Here is a 17,450-nt window from a genome sequence, read left to right as displayed (position 1 = left end):
ATTTCTGCTCTGATTCTATTGCCTGCCGTCTTGAACTTTCATCACATTTTATCACGCGAGTTTTGCCGAGTAATGTACGTGCGCTCCCTCGCGAAGTTAATCAGAAGATCTGGCGATAGATAAGACCTCTACCCTAAAAAAAACGGGGAGATTTATGTCAGATTAAATACTGGACAATCTGGTCTAGTATAACTGGACTGACTGCGTGTAGTAGAGAGGTCCGTGGAAGGGACGCGGCACACCGGATTCATAATAAAATCAGCAAAGGTCTGTTGGGAGGAACAGAACTCTCTGCTGTTTATGAAATATATGCCGTCAATTCTCTGGTTATATAAGTATTTTGGTAACTGTTTGAGAGATGTCCGCGTTCATTCAACGTCATTAATTTTCAAGTTGATCTCCATTAAATAAGAAAAATGCTAACAAGTGGGAAATATTGGCAATTTGAATATTTGCGATATTTTGAAAGATAACCCATAGTTCGTTGTCCCTTTTTTCGTGTTTTCTATTTATAATGATAAGCTGCAAGATTTTAGCAGAAGCTGTGAGACGTATTACCTTTTTTTTCAAAATCTTCGATGAATATATTTGTAATTGGTAATGGTAAAATGCATATGTGGTATGTCTTAAGTTTTTGATAGTTTAATCAAACCCACAAAAATCTTAATCTGTTTTCGATTTCATTTCAACAATAATGTAACTGATTAATATTAAAACACTTTAGATACAATTTATGTTTTCATAAAGATCAAAAATCTGAAAATGGCAGAAAGAGTTTTTAATTCTTGAACGGGTCTGTTAAACGGGTCATTGTAATGTTTTTAAGGCTAAATTTCCTCACATTGTATTTTTCTCGCAATTCATTTTAATATTTGAACGTAAGTATTTTCGTGGTGTGGGATATGACGTCATAAAAGTCTAGACACATGCTATTGTTCGTTAGTACATGTATCCCGACATAGTCTTCCCTGATCAGTAGATAGCTAGGCTCTTAATTGTGTTAAGATGTTTTCCTTTACTTCTATAAAATAAAAGTTAAATTCTTTAATTGCTCTTAAATTGTCAAAAGTCAATAGTTTTTTTTTTATCCTGTGTTTAACCCCTGTGAACTTTGCATTGCGTGGCTGGATGTGTTTGTTCCTAAAAGTTTTCTAATCAGAATTGATTTTTAGGTTTAAAAAAAACTAACCAGAAGCACGGGTACTTTAAGTTTTCTTTGAACCCAAGATTAAAACCCTTTAAAGTGTATATTTTATCACCAGGGACGATCGAGGTGGTCTGTTACTATGAACATTCTCTGGGGTCAGATTATTAAACAAATACCGCAAGGAATTGACAAACGAAAATACGGAATTATGGTTTTTGTTTTAATCTACACAGCATGCACAACTCGACCTATCCTCCTCTTCTGCATGACGTCACGATTTATACGACTATCCTTTATTTTTTAATTTTCTTTTCATTGTACATCAAAGTCTCTAATGAAATTATGCTAGACAGCGTACAAATAATTGTTATTCATTCTTTTGTGCTCCATCGACAGGTTTTCAGTACGCATGTGTCGACAATGAACTTATTCTTTATAATAATTATATTTGTCTGCCAAGTAAACCACAATACTTTCACTTGTTCAAAATTGAAATGTATTGAGAAAAACAGAAATTAAAACTCATAAATTCAATAATAAACCACAAGTTAGCTTCTAGTTCAGCTTCTAATTTTATTTTTATTTTATTCGCAAGAATGTTCTTTGACAAATCGACACTGGCACTCTAATTTTTTTTCTTTAATTTTCCAAGATAAATAAATTATGAATCAATTGACATCATATGTTGTCATTTTTACCAATTGTTTTAAGTAGAGTGAGTTGTTATTACCCAGATGACTTTGCATAACATAAAAAGCTTAAAAGAAATAAGCCACGGATTACAGTCTTTCATGACCTTCGACACCTGCTTATTTTCAAGACCGTCCTATTTTCCCATCAAGGAATCCATTGCTTATTTTCGACACTGACTTATTTTCAGATGATATCTTTCAAGTAACCATTGGCTTAATTTCAATACCATCTTATTTCAAGATAGTTTTCTCTTCAACGAATCAAATGACTATTTTCCAAACCGGCTTCTTGCAAGATATTTTTGGAGAAAAACATGGCTTATTTTCCAGACTGACTTATTTCAAGATAAAGAAATGTGTAGCTTATTTGCGAGATCGGATCATTCCTTGACTTATTTCCTAGACTAACTTATTTCAAGATTTAGAAATTTGTAGCTTATTTTTTAGATAGACTCATTCCAAAGGCTTATTTTCCAGAATGTCTTCAAGATAATCGAATAATTCCTTGGCTTATTTTCTATACTGACTTTCAAGATAGAGTGATTTGTAGCTTATTTTCGAGATCGGCTTATTCCAAAATCATTTCTCGTCAAAGTCCACTTATTTTCGAGACCGGCTTATTTCAAGATTTTGCAGGAAATACATTTTCTTCTTTCGAATCATACAAGTACATGTACAATATCCACCTGTCTGAAAGAACGTATAACTACCCTCTCCCATCCTTAATTCACTATGTCGCCCTCCAGCAATTATTCAGACTGATGTTTATATAGTTATCCTCACTACATTCAAATCTGTGTTTTACGTGTCCGACAAGTCATTTACCGCCCAGATGCTCTAACTCACCTGTTTTTACCTGTAATCAACGACAGGTAGCCAAATTAAAAAGACCAATCTAATCAGACAGATCGAAAGTCAGGTAGAGAATTTAATTAAGGCGGAATTGTATGGAGGACAGACATCGTGTGGACTAAATTAGTCCTCGAATTGGACTGATTGTCAAACATATGGCCAGGGGCCCGGATGGTTTATAGTCGCAGTAGCAGATTGTTAGGGTAGAGATAGTGTCTGTTAGAGTACCGTTATATACATGTATTTATAGTATCAGAATATTATAATGTGTAATACATAGATAACATTACATATATACACTTGTATTTATTATATAGAATAGTCATTTGTGCATGTATTTTATATAATAAGTTACTTTGGTTTGGTTTATTTTGTTTAACGTCCTATTAACAGCCAGGGTCCTTTAAGGACGTGCCAGGTTTTGGAGGTAGAGGAAAGCCGGAGTACCCGGAGAAAAACCACCGGCCTACAGTCAGTACCTGGCAACTGTCCCATGTGGGTTTCGAACTCGCAACCCACAGGTGGAGGGCTAGTGATAAAGTGTCCGGACACCTTATTTACTCGGCCACCGCGGTTATAAGTTACATAGTATATACATGTATACATGATCGTAATAAATTACTTTTTTTTTTTTTATTATTGTTTTATTTACAGGTAATATTTGATACTTAATATGTTATTTGTTTAAAAAATACATATACGTGTATATTACATGTATAGGAATATATTAGATAGTATTTGTAATATATTCCATATCGTTCTAGTTATATATTTCTTAGCTGGTATTTTTATATGGCATATGTGTATGCAATTTGTTGAATATTTCATAAATAGATTTTATCGATAAAAAGATGTGTTCCTCGCTTCATTCATGTGTTAGTAAACGAAGCCATCAACAGATTGTTTTAATCAGATCGTAAATTTCTTGAAATACACATAGTACATTGTATTGTTATACAACTTATTAACTGTTACATTTGATTCGTTGTATGCTATACCTTATATAATACGGGTATACGTTATGCTGTTTATACTAGTAATTCCATGTAGTACATGCCATACAGATTCAGTATATTTGATATCCTGGTCACGGCACCAAATCTGATAAGGGAAGGAGTTATGAAATGCACTGTAGTTCGACCAGGCTGCGGCTAGAACTAGCAATTGGCACTCATCTTTGTCCATCTTCCGTCCTACCATTCCAGTCAGAAAGTTATTCGCTTTGAACCTTACAGCTTTTCACTGAAAATTCCTGAAACAGGCATATTGGCATGGCATCTATGCTGGTTCGATATACTGACACAGAAATGAGCACATTCCTTATTGCTAACAATTTCAGCGCCGAGTGTCAATCAGCAATATCAGATATATTTCAATGATTTTAGTTTAGTGCTTGTCAAGACAGTGGATAGAGCCCCTTGTTTGTCCGACAAAGACGAATTCAATAGCAAAATGTAAGTGTGAAGGAAGAAAGAAAAAAATGATAAGGTGAAGACATGAAAATATTTTATCACTTCTCACGGGACAGCATGTACATCCCCCACGTCCTACCTGCTCTCCTATACACTGTATTGTTGTATATACAGTATGAACGCTCGACTATGAGATGTAGGCCTTTGACCACACCTCGATCTTCAATTCCCAAACATTACACAAGTTCAAGTTCAAGTTCTTTATTACTTTGAGCTAATTAGCTCATCAGCTTAGAGTACATTACTATCCGGGTTCCGTAACCCACTGACTGGCTGAGTACCAGGGGCATTAACTCTTGGTAGAGACTGTTTCGATCGATCTCATAATGTCCAAACCATTCCTAGCTGTCAAATACTTTGCACCGATTTCCCGATTTAAAAAAAAAATATGTTAGAAATGTTGTTTTGTTACCAGCGTGCTACGATAGGGCATTATACTCAATATCTGTGGTTCCAAGTACTTTTACGTCACATTGTACCCTGTTTACCTCGATCGGAAGTTAAAACGTTTATACTAGTTAGAAAAACGAATCCGGAAGATTCTTACCAAGATAATTTTGAAAACAAAACTTTGAACTGGAATTCTGTGCAATATGGCCATTAACGACACGGCAATGAAATATGAAGTTCAAAGATTTCACAAATCGTACGAATATTTACCTGCGGCTAAAGTCGATTAATTATCCAATTAACTTTTCATACATGATAGTCAAACAGATTGGGTTTTCTCAATAATCAAAGCAGAACGAAAAAAAAACATGACGTGATACGTTTTTATTGTCCGCACATAAAGATGTCTGCGGTTAGATATAAATACACGAAACAAGTGTGGTTTGTTTATGATATAACACTCCGTTAAAACGGTTCAATACCTTAAACTGTAAAAGCAGTTCCGTTTTCGCTGTTCCATTCTGTCTAGATAAAAATGTTTTCGTGCAATTCTTTAATTCTAAAGAATTCCCATCTATCGTCATGCATTTGTTTCAGCCGCCATTGCAATGGCGTTAGTTGACATAAATATGTCTATTGTGATTTGAATTATTTCTGCCATGAGTATACAGGATACAATATGGACAACATCCTTCTTATACCGCTATACATTGGCAAATATTTTGTTCTGCTTCCCTTCGTTAGCGACTACAACTCCAACAATCCTTTCCCTACAGGATTAAAATATCAGAACAAAGGGGCGAGAATCCGACATGTCACTATAGTTTAAAAAACAATAAACCGACGATTTAAAGTTATGAAATCACTTGTAATCTCAAATTGTTCTTTTACAATAGAACGCACCGCACGTGCTAAGTATCGATTCCCAGTTTACACAACACACATTACGATGCTTTAAATCACGTGACACGTGGTCGAGGTGTTAGCACGTGACTGTCTATATATAGACACCTGACGGCACGCGTCTTACAGCACGTGACATGATATGACAACGGCGTGGGTTGTCGCGTGCAATAATTGGCGCGTCAACTGCATTTAATATCAAATTAATTTATATTGAGGTTGTTTATTGTCGGGCTTTGTGTTTTCCAACTAATCCAGACACTCCACATATCCGGTAGTGGCGTGTGTAACAAAAACACAAGACGCGATAAAATCCGGAAATTGTGTATCTGAAATTTTGTTGTCGGAGTTTATTAATAGCAATTTACCAGTGAAATTTCGGGAATTTTCTATTTGACTAGTGATGATACAAATGTGATTCTGGATTGACCAATCAGAATGGTTTTCCCTATTCGCCGCATCGATTTTTCTTCGTTTTTTTTTTTTTTTTTTTATTAAGATGCAAATGTATATCTACTACGATTTTAAGTATAGATACACATGCATGCAAAACAAAAACAAAAAACAAACAAAAAACAAAAAACAAAACAAAAAAAGATAATGATAAAAAGATAAAATAAAAAATAACAAGTTAAGCAGAAATCGTTAAATTTGCATTGAGGTTAATAACGCCGAAACGTAACGTCATTATAATACGTCAAAAACCAAACTTCGCTGTTCGCACTTACGAAAATATCATAATCCTAACATAAGTGAAACATATATGACATTCAACGGGAATTCTTTTTTTTAGAAATGGCCAGGTTGCTCTGGAAATATAACAGATGTAGCTTTTTATCCGTTATCTGGACCGTATCGATAAATAAATACAATATATAATTTAAGTAATGAAGGGTTTTTTCTTGGTGGGTCACTTAATTTTGTCTCTTCTTGTCGCTTTATTGGTAAAGCATGCAGCCGATCCTTAAATGTTACCGTTCATATACATATGGGAATACAATTAATGTAGGTATGTTTTTTGGGGTTTTTTTTTTATTAATATTTTTGTTTCGATACTTCTGCGCTTCAAATCGTCCAAAATGGGGGTGGTTGTGACTGATCCGTTTTGTCAGTACACTTTGAATATCTTAACACATAAACAAGCCTGTCTCGCAGGTAGGTCGTAGGAATTATACCTGTTGTCCCCATTGTAGGGTCCAAAAGCAGGCGACTAAATTAGGGATCTTATCTGCTCTCCCCTTTCTAAAGAACTTTCTTGTTCCTAATATCTCCGTTGACACTGCTTCACTTCTGGCCTTTAGTTGAGCGTTCGCCACTGTGAGGAAGGCTTTGGGTTCTATCCCCTGACCGGGACATACCAGAGTCTTTAAAAATGGTAGTTGCTATACTCCTGCTTAACGCTCAGCATTTTAGGGAGTGGGACGACTGATTCGCCAGTTGTCAGCATAATGTGACAGGATGGGTTGTCCTGCTGGGTGTCTTCGGCAGTGTACTTCAGTGAGGTAGCACTATAAAGTCGACAACTGATTCGAGCTATCACAACTATATTTTTACTTTATTTTCTAATGGATTAGCTTACTAAATATTCCAAAATGCAAATAGAAGAATTAGATTTTTAGATGAAAACAAATCAGTAAGAGGTCGCGACCCGGAAATATGTGTTGAATTCCAATATATTGCTGTTAATAATTGTATCGTTTTACTTTGAACAAAAAACTCCAGTCACGGTCAATCTAATTTAATTTAATCTAATCTAACTTATTATATCATCTTACAAATGGCCGTTTAGCCGATGTGTTTTAATTGCAGTCTGACCTACTTCATGAATTGAATTAAGATTTGGTCATCAGGACCTTAACATTTCTATTTTACCTATCTTACGTTTTTTTTCCATTTGCCTATTCGTTTTCTCCTCTATTTAGTTAGTATCTTAAAATCTTATCTGCTGACTATCATTAGGCTATTGCTAAGTTTTAAGAAGATACACTATATATAGAGTGGGCATTGAAATAAGTTATGATAACTTGCGACTTATCTCTTTTGTGTTATATTTATGCAATGAAATGTATGTAAATTCAAACGTTTATTTACTGCATGTATATGTAATATTCTCATTTATGTATATGCATATTCAAATTCATCCTCATACTTAACTTATCGGTTCTCGCAGAGGTCATGCTTTACTGACTTGCTATAAGATTTTGCTATATTTAGAGCCAAGCTGAAATGACCACCAACATCTTATAAGAAATAAAACGACCCGGTCATCATACAACAGTTGTAGAGATAAGTGCCATGTTTCTTTGCCCAATTTACGGAAAGACACTTCAAAGGTGCCCGTTGACTAATCCTATCTTCTTTACATGAACTAAAGCCCACTTTTTTTCGGGTGGACGGAAATATGTGACCGGAAGCGGAAAGACAAATTAAGCAGAACTCAAAATGCGGTTTGTGAATTTCGTTTCCTGAAACAATGGACAACATTGACCCAATGAGTCTTTGTCTGATGTAATACATTTACAATTACATTTACAACTTTATTCTAAAATATACAAATTATGAATATATAAAAAAAATATTTATTTGACATCGTTGACATCGGCAAAACTCGGATGATTTCGTTACTGAAGCTGTTACGGAATCAGTCGAGTTTTAACGAATGAATCGTCGCTTCGGTCAAACACGATCTCTCACGTGCCATGATTCTACAGATCAGCATCGTTCGCATCAAGGACTATATCTTTTTCCTCAGAAATTATGAGTACAGTCTAAGAATAATGATGAATGAATTAATTAATAAATGATTGAATATACTGACACGTTATCAATGAATCGATTAGTTAATGAAATGTCAGGCTGTCAGTCTGTCCGAGAAATGACGACATGTCACCATGGACGGAGAAATTACATTATCTGTAATTTGATTGGTAGATATATATGGAATTCCTTGGGGCAAAAACTCGCAAGTAGATCGGTGATTTATAGATAAATCGTAAATGAACGTAAATGGAAATTTAATAGGTACTTAATTGATGCTGGGGTAGGCTGAGAGCAGATACAAGAAACCACAGCATAGTGAAGATAGCATTGCCCAGCTGTCTCTTAATGCAACTTACACGGTGTGTGTGTGTGTGTGTGTGTGTTTTTTCTTAAAACAGAAATGATTAATCAGTAGTAATACATTCGAAATGACTTTTTATTTATTTAAGAAAAACGAATTTATCGTTATGTTTAAATATTTGTTAAATTTGTTTCTTTTATCATCCTTTATTACTGTTGCCAATCTTTACTCATTTTTCTTATCAGCAGGAAAAAACTGGCATTTCTTATTTTCATAAATTATCGATTTTGTATACGCAAAAATATTAAAGGCAAATGCACACATATTTATAATGCGTAAATAGAATACAATACATAAATACAGTTTGGATATAATCTTGTTTGTGTTTTGTTATTGTTATTGTATTTTTTTTTTTTAAATTATTGTTTGTTTGTTTGTTTGTTTTCGTTTTTTTTTTTGTTCTGAATCTCTCGTCATCACAATATCCAGGATCATGTCAGCATATATACACACACATATATACTGTATGCATGTATACATACAGTATAATTTACAATTATAGCCTTTTGATAAGGTTCATACATGGTTTTATTAACCTGAAAAAATAATAACCGAGGACGAAGTTTGTATATGTAATGATAGAGAATATGTGAAGCATTTGTAAATAATTCATTTTATCTTTTAATAAAACTCTACACAATCAAAAGTAAAATATTACATTAAAATGCAATACCAAGGGGAAGAAATTCTTAATTAATCTATTTTTAGGAGGGGAGGGGAGGGAGTTCCCAGCATTTCTACCAGCTTTTTTTGCACGGCCGGTCAATATGACTTTATATCGGGAATCATGTGGCACTATTTTAGTCAATCAATCAGAGATGGAGAAAAATATGATTTTGTAAGAAGAACAGCTACAAATACAGCTTCAAATGCAGCATGTATAAATATCTAATTACAAAAGCAAAGGATTTTTCTTCTATTTTTGTAATTCATCAAAATTCAAAGAAAATAATCAAAGAAACTGTTTTACTTTTTTTTTATTTAATTCTTTAGTTTTAAATTGACACAAGACAAAAGTTAACGTGTAGTAAAAAAAAAACACGTGAGAGACTGATAAAACAAAGAACGTTATCCACTACCGACAGTGTATCATTGGAGGTAGCCCACCACACCGGAGAGTTCCGTGACGAGGTGTACCTCCATTAATTATACATACACCATTCTCGTTCCTTCTTCGACATCACACGACCTAGGTAACCCGCTATCTACCTACCATATCCCAAACACTACTTCAGATTGATTCGTTTAACTGAATTTTGAAATGTTTAGTGTAAAATCATCATTCATACTAGTAAGACCTGTTTTTAATCTAAACATATATTTTTTCCTTCGTCTGTGTTTTTTTCTGTTTGTTTGTCGATAAATCGGTATAATTGAACATCAGTATTGTTGAAGATGAACTAACCAGCCTCGTCACGTGTAAAGAAGGTTGTTGTAAAATTTTATCATTTTTCAATACCTATAACTTTTTCGTCGGTCACGCATCACTGAATCCAGTCATATTATTTTTCGTTTGGATGATTACAACACGCGCCAGTAATTATAGTGTCTTTAAAAAACGGGGAGACCTAGCCAACCCGAATATCACACAACGTTGTCCGCCATATTCTACCCTGTCGAGATTTATTTACCGACGTTAAAAAAAGTGTGCGCTCGGCTGTTAACAACACTACACTAGAGTTTATATATCCTATAAACTTGTTTTTTTGATTTAGAGAAACAAAGTCCAGAGTCTAGACATTTTAATTGCACGTGTTAAGGATATGTTTGACAAGTTTACAGTTTATTTTATTTTCATATCTATTTCATGTGTTTATTTTATTCTTTATTTATCTAATTTTTCATCTATTTATTTGTTTTATTTTATTCTGTATTTTTATTAAAAAAATTTTATTATTATTTTGATATTTTTCTGCGTTGATGTCGCGTTGTATATTAAATCGGATATCGATTATCATTACAAAAAATAATGATGGAAAACGTTGATATGTGTATACACATCCGACGGAACACCATACTCAAACCAGGGTAAAAACATCCAATGTATTATTGATAAAGTATCAGTTTCATCGCTGTTGTACGGTTCCGGGATATCCGGTGTCCGTTTCGACAAGTATATTACCATTTCTCTTTCACTGTCATACGAGAGCTTGACCTCACTGTAACCTAGTCTACAGGTCATAATATGACGTCATAGCCGTATTCGTTTATCAGATATTATGGGTAATTATATCAGTATAGCATACGTATTTAGCTTGTGAAATATGCCATACATACGTTTTTACTTTTAATATTTTAACCTGAAAGTAATTCTTACTACTGTCATAACGAAAGCACTATGGCATACGCAAGGAAATGGTCAGTTCCACAGGGACCTGGACAAATTCTCACGCTCTACATAAGTGTATATGAAACTTGAGTTGAGTTGGACATTTGTGTCGAGTCCCTGTGGCCACTTCTACAGTCACGATTTACCAAAACTATTTCTAAAGCAAATTAAGAAAATTGAAAATTTCCGGAAAACAATAAAACGGTAAATCAAATAATGTATTCCAGCTAAAAATAATTTCCCACAAGTGTTGGTTATACAGATATATAAGAGAAAGAAAACTATTTATAATATACAACAGTTCCAGTTGACAGATTTTAGATGGAGGCATTTGGAAGTATCATCAGCTTGACACCTGTTATTGGTTAGCCTGAAATGGCGTCACGCATCACTTGACTCACATGTTCAGTCTTTGTTACTTTTTTTCCTTTAAATTCGCTTTACTGGAATTTAAAGATAACCTGATTTTTGATACGAGAAAACAACAATATATTTTTTTATTTATAGCAAAATTCTAATTTGTTTGATTACAGCTGCTTTGTCGTAATATATCGTAATAAACTAAATGTATTTTTTGCATCTTTCCAGTGAAATATCAAAATTTTCAACTTGATGAAATCTTAACCTCCATATATAGAACTAGAGGATGTCACACCCTGTAATGTTGAATTTATTACTCGCGTAAATTAATTTCATCGGTACCATTATAAAAATAATGAAAATCATAATTATATGAAAATGATTGTTAGATTCTGTTAATACTTGCAATATAGATAGCGATAAGTGATGGTAGGATACATCAGTTTAATCACCGGGACAATAGCGTGATGTCATATATTAATGACGTCACAATAGTGCTATGTATGGAAGCTATATTACCACTATAAAGAAATCCCTGTGACCTCCTTTAGGTGATCAAATAGAGAAAAAAAAAGCTTATATAATAATTTAATGAATTTATCATACTTTAACTAAAATGTCTCATTACTTTTCTGGCAAGTAGGGGCATAATCGCTTCTGATACAGTAACTGAACCTATTTCAGCATTGTTTTATATTATATTAATGTATTCAAGTTAGTCACGGACGGTAACCGAACATACAGTAATATAACTACACACGTGGTCAGTCTGACCATTCTCATATGATTGACGTTTTTAAATAAGTCATAGGGTCAAACAGACAATGCAACTGTTCTCAATTATACTCGGTGTCATTATCTTCTCACTACTACAAATACTTAACAAGAGGCTGAAATGTTTCATTTTGAAACAATATTTATAAAAGACAAACAAAACAAAAACAAACAAACAAAAAATGTTTAGTCCCCGGCAAAACGCTGTTTCAAAAGCAAACTCCTTTAAAGTCGGTTAGACGATGAGATTTAAGATGCATGAATGAAAAGAATAAAATTTAAACTACGTATAATTTAGGTTGTAGTCGGCGGCCCTTGTCCAACAGGTGGTTATTGCAGAAAATAGCGCTGCCGGTTCATCATCTATTTATGCTTGGTGTCATCATTTATTTAAAACTTCAAGTAAATATAAGGTTGGGAAATAGAAAAATCTCAGTGCGGAAAAAACTGATGGACATGATTGCGGAGTTTCAAATTTTTGCGTGGCTTTTTGTGGAAATAGAGGATTTTTAATCGTTCAGGTGCTGTGCCCAAACATTCAATATCGACGAAAAACGGACCCGCATCTTCTTTTCCGGTCAGTTTTTTTCTCTCAAACATACGTAGAATTTCAATAATCAAGTCAATTAAAAAGCACACATGGAAATTGGATAATTACTATAGTTTCTAAAAAAGCTACAACTGAAAATGAAAATCATCAAATTATCACCAAATTCACTCTTGAGTTAATTAGGTTCCCAAAGCTTAACATCGCGGTGGATTGGAAAAGAGAAAATCAGCGCAAGAATGGGTAATGGGATTAGAATTTGCGGTTTTACTAACAAAGTTACATGTTATGTCTGGTGACTAGAATATTGTTGGCCACCCATCGCCGGAGATTCATTTCCCCAATGTTCAGAACCTAACTTTCATTTCTCGTATCCAACATATGGTTAGTATGACTGTCCCGAGTCAAGGTGTGCGCACAGCCAATACCCGTCACAACCCAGTCGGCGGCAGTCTCTTTGAAGCCTTTATGAACACAGGTGAAAATGCTCCGCCCATTTTTACGTCACTGTGCGGTGTCTCGACCAATCAGCGCTCGGTAAAGTCAATTGATTAACCGTGGTATAATGATATTAATGCACCTTTAAAAACATGGACAGGATTCCTCACTCATTATTTACGAGAAAAGAAGCACAATTTAGCGGGGTTACCTTGCTTTCGTTCAGAGGGACTGTTTTAAAGAAAAATATACCTAACTGCATTGAGAAGGAAGAAGAAAACGGAAACTAAACGTTGAGTCGACTGTCGTACACCTGCGTTTGAGATGTCGTCTTATGGACTGTATCACCATCCTCATCAGGTATGCTACCCAGTCTCTTACCGGAGACTTTCCGGTTTTCTTTAAATCATTAATGCATCTTTCTGCCCGATACTACATACATCGGAAAGAGATTTTGAAATATTAAACGAGTGACATGAAATTTACACTGCGGCGACTGGCGAACTGCCACACTATAGCATGCTTACTCATTAGTGAGAACTGCATGCAACTTTTATAAATATCGCCGGCAGTGATGACGGCCCCGATTTTATTTATTTACAATTCCGATATACTTTTACAATCAAATGTTAATCCGTCACTTCATAAAATATTTCTTAATTGGGGACCCCCATTCCGGCTATTTATTAATATATAGATATTGACTGGACTATCGTGTATAAACTGTACTCGGTCACAAGCGTATCATAGATAGATAGTTACATGCACACCTGTGTACCCGGAGGGATTCTATTTTTCCTAATTACAGGTAAAATTTAATTTATTTGACTTTATATATCTATGTTTCAGTATATGATGTAACTACAATCAATTGTTATATATTCATTATTTATGAGATATAATACACTTTTATTGCAGATAAATTATTTCTTGTATAAATTGTGTATGTCTTTCAGCTTATTACTATGCTTTACAGAGGTATCATATTGTAGTCTCATGTTCGAAAAACTTTTTTTTTTATTTTCCGGAAGAGTTCTACCGGCTATCTCTCTGTAAATTAGTTCGATCAAATGGCTGCGGTTCATTATTTCAACAAAACACATGCCGGTTTTAAACTCATAGAAATTGAACGTTTATTTAAAAGTCATTAGCAATTAAAACAGTTAGTTCATTGATTAAATCTTAACATGCAGGTAACTTTTCTTTGCGTCTGTAAACAGCTTCTAAAAATCAGGTCTGTTTCGGATTGGACATGTTAATTAGAAGTTCATTGGATCGGAACGGAACTTCATGGCATTTACGAGCCCTTCATGTTTCAATCTCAGAAAGTCCCATCAAAAAGAACATGGGACATGAAACCATTCATTTAAGTCTCTATCTGAACACACAGAGTCACGAGAAAAGTACTGTCATCTTGTAGACTGAAAGTTTCGTATATTAATCAATTGTTATTTCTTTTAATATCAAATATCTATATTTATGTTTAAATACAAATTTTATTTTTCTGTCCAATTTTGATTATACTCGTCATCTTAAACATTTCTCCATTTTTTTCTGCAAGCACGGACTTTTATCAGTTATAAGTACGTGTTGTAACCGAGGTTCTTTTCATTATTATTATCTTTTGATAACTGACTACCGGGTACTTTGCATGTCCGACAGGTTTGAGAGACTTCGACATAGAACACAATTACCGGTAAGATTAAACATCTTATCAATGAGATTCAATGAAAAGCGAGTTTCTTCTTCAGTCATAGAAAAACATATCAACATAACGGTTCACTAGCAGGAGAATTGGAAATGTATTAAGAGATTTATCAACATTTCACTCGTCTTTTTGAGAAAGAAAAAAGAAACTCGATTTTCGCGATTAAATCTTGAATGTGACCAACCAGGTCTTCTCTTCGTTACATTTTATTATAAAGGTGGCGCGCACTTTTTTAAAGTGTTCGGGCTATTACTATTTAAGTTAATACAGCTGGCAAAGGCTTCTCATAGTTACAAAATGGTGACAGTTTTAGAATAATTACAGTTAATAGATAGTTGTGTGTGCTGTGTCTCTGACACCCGCTACAATCTTCTCCGAATGCTTCAAACAACATATGATGTAACGCGCTGCCTGAAACATGATATTAGCATTCAATGAAAAAGAGAACATTTTATTTGCAACAATTTAAGAAACTCAATATTGTTTTATCATAGGTGTTTCCACAAAATAGGAGAGCAGATGTTTTCGTGTACCCTATCATTGGTACCTTTACGATTCAGACAACTTCGAGACCTTTAACTCTATTTTCTATATCTTTGTCAACCTTCATCCCACTTTTCTCTTGTCCTTTGGCTCGCAACCTTCCCGCTTCAGAAACCATAGGGCGTTTTAAGGATATATTTCCACGCCATGTCATCTGTCAACGAGCGATATTTGTATATTTGTTTAGTTCTGTTCACAAATAAGTTTTAAACAAATGATTTTTCATCAGAAGTGTAGTTGTAACGCTTACAAACTACTTTTCTAATAAAATGTTTATTCGACCGTGTTGTCCCAACGCACCTTAAGTAAACAATTGTTTCAGATGCCGTCACATCTGATCAAAGATGATTTTTCCATTGTCTGATAAGACTGCCGAGGTGAGGATGATATAATTTCTCGTTAGTACTCGGTAAGGGGTTTATAGTTTGCGAAACAATTGTTTAATTGAAAGCAACACCGTTAGCCGGTGCGAAAGAGCGAATTTATTGGGAAATTAATTACTTTTTTGTCGAGTAACGTTAAATATTGTTGACCAATATTTGAACAATGTTAATTTTATCGGCATTTATAAAAACATCAATGCCTGCTGCGAATAGCATTCTAATCAAAAATATCACTCAGTCTTAGCTAATATCAACAATTGATCGCCTGCAATTTACTCCCGTGTTTGTGATGACAAAATTCTTCAATCTTAATTAATTAAAACGTGTAACGACTGCTGAAGAAATGCATTGAATTCAGCAGTAACGGGAATCCAAAAGACTATTTTATTATACAGATTTTTTCAATAATATCACTTATTAATTATAACTCGTATGACCTGTTACAATAAAAAATAAATAAATCATAGAATTTTGTTGACCATAATTATTCAATAGTTTTTAATGCGCATTGAAATAGGAGCGGAAACTGACGTTAACTAAGGGGGTTCTTTATCCAATCCTTATAATTAATCTCGAGATACAGTACCTTTCAATTCAGATTTCTACCTGCCGTGGGTTACTCTGATATCAGATATTTGCTTCAATTATTTAACAATAAACCGTTGAATTATCCTACGCGCCAGTTACCTGATTATCCGGCACACGTGTCTGCTTTTCTGTTTAGACTTGTCTTTTTTTCTTCATTTTTTTTAATTTCAGATACTATCCAATTTTCGACACGTTATCGTTATTTAAAAACCAAAAAAAATATTCATTTATTTATTTTTTCCGAGAAATAACGAATAATGAAAAGGATAAGTTACGGAAACGTTTATAAATTACTGATAAAACATGATTGTTTGAACTATTACGTTTCATTTTTTAACCTGATATTTTATGTCATTTTTCATTTATCATGAAGCCTTTGAAATAACTTTCTAATAAATTTTTTTTGAAATAATCGCTTCCGTATTTTCGGCATCAGAGCCAGTGCACTAGTTAATAATTTACCGTTAATTTTGAGCATTAACTTTTAAGGAAGCAAACGAATATATTTCTTCCTTTATAATCTTATCAGAACTATAAACAAACTGCTTCGATCAATGTGAAGTTTTGTTTCGCAATTTATAAAATAATAATTCTGAAACTGTGTATATACCGTATGTTAAAATGTTTCATTTCAAATTATCAATAGATTCCTTCTTTTACCAAACGTAGTAGTTCCTTTCTTTGATCTCGTATATTTTTCTAATCCTTTAATGTTTTAAATTGAATATTCGGCATTGTCTTTCGGTTGTATACGCCGTATGGTACATATAAACTAATAAATTACGGCGAGTTTATTTGGCAATTTACCGTTAATTAAGTTATCACTCGGGTAGTTCGCGAACAGGTGAGTTCTCGCCGAGAGCTTGTAGTTACCACCTGTTTGCGTACTCGTTACAATTGACTAGTGTCGCTCTGTCCGTCCCTTCAAAGAGCCCACACGGAAATAAACATGTGTTGTAAAGGTCCCGTTAGAGACCAATTCATGTGTAATGGGGAGGAATAATCCGATCTTGGAAGATCTAAGGGCCCGAGATTTTAAATAGTCCACAGGCGGAAATCAGCAAGGTTGACGGTTTCCGTGTGGTAAGCGGCTCCCGGGTTTGGATCCGGAGTTTAGATTGTCCTCATTTGTGTTCCGTTTAGAAAAAAGGAATCTTGCCGGAAATGTGTTCGCTATCATTGATGAAACGATACGTCGACAAT

General features: G+C 34.1%; 1 protein-coding gene across 3 annotated transcripts in view; it reads left to right on the top strand.

Annotated features, from left to right (window-relative positions):
* LOC117329628 (inhibitory POU protein-like) overlaps positions 1-17,450 on the top strand; it is a 79,463-nt gene that overhangs the window by 40,316 nt on the left and 21,697 nt on the right. Inside the window, exon 1 of one of the 3 annotated variants that reach the window (XM_033887651.1) lies at positions 13,188-13,385. The exons of 1 other annotated variant lie outside the window; for it this stretch is intronic. In XM_033887651.1, the coding sequence (XP_033743542.1) occupies positions 13,350-13,385 (36 nt within the window). In that variant the 5' untranslated portion in view covers positions 13,188-13,349. Of the gene's footprint in view, positions 1-13,187; positions 13,386-13,776; positions 13,834-17,450 lie in introns of those variants that run through there. One more of the 3 variants, XM_033887652.1, reaches the window with a different exon arrangement.

Source organism: Pecten maximus, chromosome 6 (assembly GCF_902652985.1).
Source record: "Pecten maximus chromosome 6, xPecMax1.1, whole genome shotgun sequence".
NCBI classification, from domain to species: domain Eukaryota; kingdom Metazoa; phylum Mollusca; class Bivalvia; order Pectinida; family Pectinidae; genus Pecten; species Pecten maximus.
The sequence above is the reverse complement of the archived record's forward strand: the minus strand, read 5'-3'. Positions and strand labels throughout refer to the sequence as shown.